This window comes from Drosophila suzukii, chromosome 3 (assembly GCF_043229965.1).
Source record: "Drosophila suzukii chromosome 3, CBGP_Dsuzu_IsoJpt1.0, whole genome shotgun sequence".
NCBI lineage: Eukaryota > Metazoa > Arthropoda > Insecta > Diptera > Drosophilidae > Drosophila > Drosophila suzukii.
Window position 1 is genome coordinate 76229682 of NC_092082.1, and position 8060 is coordinate 76237741.

The 8060-nt window shown below is 39.6% G+C and overlaps 1 protein-coding gene across 1 annotated transcript; it reads right to left on the minus strand.

Annotated features, from left to right (window-relative positions):
- Positions 1-3101: 3101 nt before the first annotated feature.
- Positions 3102-3873, minus strand: RpL10Aa (Ribosomal protein L10Aa). Its single transcript, XM_017080195.4, has one exon. It carries the CDS (start codon positions 3816-3818, stop codon positions 3168-3170), a length of 651 nt encoding a protein of 216 aa, XP_016935684.3. The 5' UTR covers positions 3819-3873; the 3' UTR covers positions 3102-3167.
- Between the last annotated feature and the right edge of the window lie 4187 nt (positions 3874-8060).

Sequence of the window (8060 nt, forward strand, 5' to 3'; positions counted from 1 at the left end):
AAGTACAAACCCTCTTGTAATTTAAAGAATGTATGTATTTTGATTTTGATTAACCAGTCTATTTGGAATTTAAAGAATTTGCTGCATAATGTGAATAGGATAAAACAAATTGGTCTGTGGAATAATTGATATGTAAATGTAAAGGATGTATTCTGTGTATTTTTGTTCCCCATGCCAGTTCATTCGCTGAATCGCTTTTTGATTGCATTCAAATTTACATTTCAAGCCGCTCAATTTAATTTCACAATCACGTGATATATGTAATAGCCCTATTCACATGCGATCCAGTCATAATTTAGGACGCAAGTTAGCCCTCCGCCACCAGGCCAAAAACAAATACCGGGGTCATTTCGCTGGCGTCTTAAATAAATTAGCTTTGGTTATTGGCCAGGCCAAGAGCATTCGGCGGCCTTGAGTGCCGCTTGGCATAATAATATTATGCGTCGCAGATTGAAACAAATACAGTAAATGCCTAATTACATTTTGTTTGTCAACCATGATGAGGAAGCTTTCGCCAAAAAAAAGGGGCTTAAACTGCAACCCAAACAAATCGGACTTGGAATATCAATTGGGATTTTCTGAATGACTGCGAATAATTGAGGGGAAAATATTTGTGCTGACCACTAAAAGATGGACAGATAAATTAGGAAATGGGTATTACATTTTCAGTTTATTTTCCATACTCACCATCCACTTATATGAAGTTGGCAAATAAAAACGAAAGTAGTTCACTCAAAAAGCCATATTCTTTACCTTGGGACTTCCGCACACTTGCAAAATGACGCATAGAGAAAACAAAATAATGGTAGATGGTCTGAAACTTTCCCCAACAATGGTCAATGTCCCAGGATTCCCCAAAGTGATATCGAGAAAGGGGGGAAAATCAGTTTCCCTATTTTCTTTTGCTCGACTTTCGAATTGTTTTCGCCCAAGTTTTGGGTTTTTCTGGGTCTGCTGTATTTTTTCCTGAAGCGTCTCCTCTGTTTATTTTTGCTTACACTTATCAAAATATTGGGCGTACACATATTGTTTCGCCTGGCTGTCTGCATCAAGCATAAAGATATCGGAGTTGGGTCAACTGGAGAGTTTGGACCCTGACCCTTCCGTATACCCGACCCCCCATTGGTTGCCCTATGCCAACGGGGAAACAAAAGGAGATAAAGCTTTATTGATGGAGATTATGCGAATATCAGACACCCTTGAAATGTTGAATATTTATAAATATAATAAGATATATTTATAAAATATAAGAGATATTTAGTAATTTGATTTGATAAATAGAAAATTAGCAAAATGGTTTATGGAATTTTACAATAGGGTTATTGAATCTGCTTAAGGTGTTATGAAAATATCATCTTATTGAAATAATTAAAGGTATTCCCTAATGGATTAGATTTTCTGAAAATGCAGTGACTAATAGAGGAAGTTAAATTGAATTGCTTATATGGTTCACTAAAGAAATTGCACTGCCCTCAACCAAGAATATTAAGACAGTGCGGGTAAACAATAGAGAAGATATTGAGATGGGGAGCGATACAGAAAAAATTATCTGCCATGCCACATTCTGTTGAATTTTTCAGCATGTGCGTGTGTGTGAGGGCCTTAACTTTCACTTTGTTGTCCGGGTTCAACCACCCACTGACCCCCAACCCACCCAACGACCTTCTCCCTCCCCCTTCCCAACCCAATGTTAGCCCACTTTATTTGCCCAGTTTGCCGCTGCTTAAGTTACTTTTGCTTTACGCTTGAATTTCCTTTTCTTGCCGCTTCCTTGGCCTTTTGGTTTTTCCTTGAGCTTCAGCTGAGTCCTGTGTCGGTTGCCTTTTGCCGCTTTCTGGTTTTCCCCGCTCGCTGTCGCCTGGTTTTTCCTTAGCTCAGCAGCTCATTTTCCAGCGAGCGTGTGTGCGTGATTTCTTCTTTCCTCGCAGCGCTTTGTTTCTGTATTTCTGTATTTCCTTCGTCTGTTATTTTCATAAATAAATTTGCATGTCAAATGACATTGTTTATGGTATTCCTATATGAAAGACATATATCACTTGGCCAGATGGAATTGTTGTGCCCTCATCAGTTCAGTCGTCGTTTTGGTGGGCGGTGGGTGTGCGCATCACACGTTGTTGACATCTTTGTTAAAATATGTTTACAAGCTCAAATTAGTAACAGTGAGTTTGCCATCCGCTATCTGTGCGTACATATCTGTTTCTCCGACTTCGTCTGGCTGGCTGTCAAAGTCGACAAGCGAAATGAATTCGTAATTGAGTTTTCCCATATGTTTTCCAAGAGTCCCAGGGCTGACGCAACCTCTCATATTTAATTTGAATAAGAAATTATCAAGTTCTTTTTCAAGAAGATGCATTTTTCTTACCCGCTTGTATTCGAAAAGTTAATTTTATAAGACATTTTAAAAGTGTGTGTAGAAAAAAAAGTTATTTCCCGTTGATATAAAAAAACAATTTGTGTGGCATATTGTAATTATAGGGATTTGCATATGAATATTATTTTTAAATACATTTTTAAATTGATCTTTTCTATAAATATTTTCTTCATTACATTTTGTTTCTTTGAAATTTAAAGCAATAACGATTTTGTTAACAAGAGGCGCCTTTCTGGCGGCGGCTTTCCCATCCGGCTCAAAGTTTTCACCCAGGCTATAATTATTTCAACCTTCTTATCGGCGCAGCAGCAAAAAGCCATAATTATTGTGGATAAGTCAAGCGCAGCACATTTGCTGCCTCTTAGCTGGATCCCCAATAAAAATGCCTTCCTGATTAGCCTGCTCAGCATGTGCCGTGAACTTGTCTTATCTTCCCGGTGGGGCTTAGGCCAATCTCCACCCATTCCAGGAAAAATTCTAGACGAAATTTGTAATATATCGCTGAGCCAACAAAGGGGGATTGCTCATAAGCCAAATAAAGAGTGGGATGTGAGGCAAGCGAAATTATGTCACAGCTTACTGAGATTCTATTGAATGGGAATAAAAGAGGAAAAATGATGAGGAAAATGAGAAGATAATAACAGGACAAGATGGTTACAAAATATGGAATTAATTGTATATTATTGGAATTCCACATCAAAGAAAAATCTTAAAGATTTCAAATAATACAGCAATTTTATTTCACACTTATAATTGTTTGACTATTTTACACATATTGGTTTCTTTAAAAAGAAATCTAATAAAGACGATGAGGTACACCCAAGGATGATTTAATATGAAGTGAGCGGACATTCTGCCAATTTCCCTTCAGCAGGGAAACGAGAAAGTTGATGGAAATGCTTATGTTTCGGGTCAGTTCCTCTGGATGCATCCCAACATGCCCAACATTAACGGATAGACAGGCCATCTTCTTCATGAGTAGCTTCTTGGTGGAAAGTATCTTGATTTTAGATCTCATCGACTCCTTGTGAGTCAGCGGAGTGAGAAACTTCCCCGCGTTGGTAAGACCTGGACCCAGTAACTTTGGGATCAGCTTAATTATCGATTCAGAGGCCAAGAAAACATCGTAGGATTTGGCCAACTTCCTTATCAACTTTTGATCCTTGTTCAGCTTTTTGAGGGCCTCCACATCCAAGCAATCAACTCCAATGGCCTTTGCCTCATAACAATGCTGTAGATCTCCAATCACACACACCTTTAACTGAGGAACTGCCAGGTGGTGTAAGAGAACACTTCCATGAAAGCGTTTGCATTTCTCAGGATCGTAGTCCCTAAGTCCAATCTGCAGTTCCACGGTCTCAAGGCAGTCACGTTCTTTGTCCTGCGAGTCCTGCAGGATATTTTCAACTGCCGCAAAGAGCGTTTCACGGGATACTCTCGATGTCATAATTTATAAATATTTTTATCTGAAGTAGGTATTTTAAAATTTTAGAAGACTTCTCCTGAACGTGTTCTTAGCACAAAATTTAAAATAATTGTGATGCTTAAGGCATAATTTTTAAACAAGCAGGTAGACAGTGAAATGATGGGTATGTTTTACTTTTATTTATTGAACTAAACACTCAACCTTTTCCAAATCTAATTTACCAAACTTTATGAAAGTAAATTCAATTATTTCAAGCACGTATAATGTCATTATTAACTTAGTTCATTAAATCCCATAAATCGCTGGGCGAAATGCTCTTCATGAGTGCATTTCCTTGTGTCATTATGGTCCCAGGCTGTGCATAATTGATTGGCCAAACTGCAATCGATTGCCCGACCTGAGGCTCCAGTGCATTTCGCCACTGGCCAAATTGGAATTTCCAAACGCCACACGCCAGATGCGAGATACCAGATGCCAGATGCCACTTTCCCCTCTCAGTTCAGCAGCTCAGCTGGTTGAGTTCAGCAGTTCAGTTCAGTTCAGGTCGGTACTCATCAGGTTAGTGGGTTTCGGGTTCCTTCGGTTCGGCTCACATCCGCCGAGTTTTGCGCTAATTAGGGAAGTGTTGCCGCCAGGTTTTTGGGGACAGCACTTTTGCAGCGTTGACAACATTGGTCCTGCTGGGGTCACAATGCAGCTGGAAATGCTGGAAAAGCAGACTCGGCTTTCTGGCTTTCTGGATTGTGTGTAATTATAAACGAAATTATAAGCTGCGGCCGTGTGCAGCGGAGATTAAAGTGGAAATTGCAATTCGGGCTGCTGTCTGCTGTGATCAAGATCCCTGTAACGGCAGGATGTGCACGGACATCATGGCGGCGATGAGGATTTGTTGCCTGCCACTGCTAATTTACACATTTTGATTGCTCCCAACCGGTAGAGGGGATTTCGAAGGGTGGAGGGTTAAGGGAACCACCTTCTCGCAGAATCCCCACTCAGCCGCGTTCTCGCCTCCGCTGATAGCATTATGCCACATTTTTCTACAGCTTATTGCATAATTTGTGTCCTGGGAATAAGGACAGCCAGACATAGTTAAACACCAAGAAAAAATATAACTGACAATTGAATAAATAAAATTCCATCTTGATTTTATATTTTACCAACTTATTTGAATTTGTATAAATAAGTAAGTATAATTATTTACAAAAAGTCCGAATCATCTTTATTGTAAATAAGAGTTATTTTATTTTGACTAAGTATTAAGAAAATATCAAAAATATTTAAAGTAGTTAAGTTTTTATATTAATTACAACAAATTTCGTTTTGATTTTTCCAGTGTAGAGGTTTCTTGAGCATAGCGGAAGATTTTCCGGTGGCAATGGGTGAGTTCTTTGGAAGTACTTACTGCCCTAAGATTATTTCACGTTGAGCTGCTCATTGGGCGGCATTTTAGGGATTTGCTTCTGGCATGGCGCATACTTCTTCGACTCTGGCTCTGCCTTCAGTCTGTATTTATCAAGATGTTGCTACTATTTTCCCAGGATTCAATTGAATTGTCACCGAAGAGGGTGCATTTAAGCCAGGGTGATTGTACATTTTGCTGGTATCATTACGGTTCGGTAGGTTTACTGTGAATTAAGTAAGAATATTAACAGAAAAATAAAAATTTCTTTATTAGATGATAGCTACTGTATGTGTGTAAAGAGTGTATTACCCAAGCAAGTTGGCTGTAGCTCAAGAAAGATAATAATAACAATATTAAATTGTAAAATTTGGAAAATCCAAAAGGTAGAGGAAACAAAATGTGGTTTTTTTAGTTATTAAATGAGCTTATTTCGTAAAATTTACTGTTGGTAAGTACGTAATTTAAAAACCTATTTTATCCCTGATTCAAATATGCAATTTTTATGAAGTGGCCAACATTGAGGTATATATCTCACAATCTCAACCCAAAAACATTCCTTATTTTTCATTGAACTGCCATTTGCCCAAAGCTGTGAGTGACCCTCCCACAAGCCATCGCACAACTCACAAATGTGAAATTTCCTCGACGTACTCGTAGACGATCTGTAGATGCCGAAACGTTCAATGGCAATGGCCTAGCAAACCATATCATATCCAATATATGTGTGCGGATATAACCCCCTGGCCAAAGACATTGCCAGAGTTTTTCGCATTTTTGCACTTTCAGGCCAAACCTTTTTCTAATAGCAAATGTCAATTTATTTGGGGCAGTGGAAAAAAACTAATAAGCAAATACTTGGCATAATTTGGTGCGGAGCTGCAGGACTTTAACACGCCAGGGGACACGGACTTTTGGGCTCGGACCACTGACGTAATCAAATCGGCAATCAGTAAGAGATATGTATGCGCATCAATGTGCCCGAAGGGTTGGGTTGGGCTAGGTCCTTCGCCCCACATCCTTCCCATATCATTCTCCGAATCCTCCTCCTATTTTGTCTCCCAATGTCCTGCCATATACATATGTATGGACAGCCGACATCCGATGGCCATGGCAAACATTTGGGCCGAGAAGCGGACACGCTGGGTGCCTCGCCTGCAGCTGAATCTTTTTTCAAACTGTCCCTAACAGTGCGTAAATTGCCATTTTCAAATACATTTCAATCCGCACATACATATCTGAATGTATATTCAGAGATTTTTCCGGGGGACAACAAAAGTTTAAATACTCTTGCGGGGCAATTTAGAACTAGCCAAATGGTCGTCGAATGTTTTGCATTGCAAATCGATAAAGGGAATTAGTTTTATGGCAGTTAAACTCGTGGATTGTAAATAAAGATGGTTTTGAGGTTTTCGGTTTATGTGCATAGGGGGAAAATCAAGAAAAGTTTTGCGAACTGGTTAGTGGACGATTGTTTTTGCTGGTTTGAAGTACAACTGGTTCCTTGTTTTCTTCTAAAATGTAATAGATAAAAAATAATTAAACCGAAAATAAATTAGACCCCTGAATATATTTTTTCTGTTCTGTATGATATATATTTTCCTAGTTAAATATTTATTTTTCCATCTTCATTCAGTGCATTGCCAGGTCGTTAAGGATTTATGGAAAATCGTGATGATTTTGCCCAGAGTTTTCTTTATGGATGCTGCTGCTGTTGGTCTTGGAATGAATGCGATTTTTATTGCTTGCGATGCCTGACCTTTCCCCTGTCAATCAGCTTCGAACGGCAACTGCTGGCGGGTCTCGCATTGCGCATACGCCCCGATGGCCTGCTGCCTCGTAATGCGAGTGCCAAACAAAAACTTCAATTGTCAACTGCTGACGCCTGATTCACGCTTTTGTTTGTTGCTGCCACTGCTGTTGTGTTTTGGCCTGTTTTTTGCTCTGTCATTTTATCGTCAGCGGAGACTGTCTTTGATCCCGGCACGCGCCCCGAACTATGCAAAGCATTTTCCGTCGACCTTTTCACACGCACGTGCCCGAAATGTCAGCCATTTGCCACCCACACATGGCCACACCCAGAAAACTGCAGCATACTTTCGGACCACTAAATACCAGAGTTGGTCGAGGAAAGTCCGGAAATACTAATGAAATTCTATCGAAATTTTATAGTTTTTTTTCGCATACTTTGCATTCTTTTTTTCTGGGGAAAAACTTTATGCTTCTGCGTTGACATACTAAGTGTTCTAAATTAAGAGAAATATGTGAAGTGTGTTTTAGGAACTAGAAAAGTACACATTTTAACTTCTTTTTTTTACTTAACAAGTTTGTTTTCAACATTAAAGGTGTGATGTTTAATTTTCCCACAGACTGTTTTAACTTAATCGTTATATCTGTACTTTATGTTTTATCGCCAGACGTTAGCGAATTTAACTATCCTGTCATCGCTGTGGTACCTATCACAATCCCCCGAGCTGAATAAAACTCTGCATCAGATATTTGAGTTGGCCAGCCCCTCGAAGCAGGATAGTAGCTGCCCCACCATTATGTTTTATAATCATTTTACAACCGGTGTGATATTTAGAATATGACCGAAAGTTGCTTCATCGTTTCTGTTTTTAGGGAAAGTTTTGCCATGGCCACAGCATATCTCAGCTGCACCCCCCGTCACTCGCCCCTCAACTTCCCCAATGTTGTTTTTGGTTGCAGGCGTGGGTGGTTGGGTGGCAAAAGTTGGTGGTAGCGCCACATGGCAGATGTGTTTGGTTGCCGTTGCTGCTGTTGTTTTTACTTTTTTTTTCATAGTGCTGGCCATAAAGTACTTAAAAGTTTCATTTTACGCCTATTTTGCTGGACGAGAGCCC

What these genes read in the sequence shown, in the direction of transcription:
- RpL10Aa (XM_017080195.4), bottom strand. Translation starts at nt 3,818, where the DNA reads ATGACATCGAGAGTATCCCGTGAAACGCTCTTTGCGGCAGTTGAAAAT.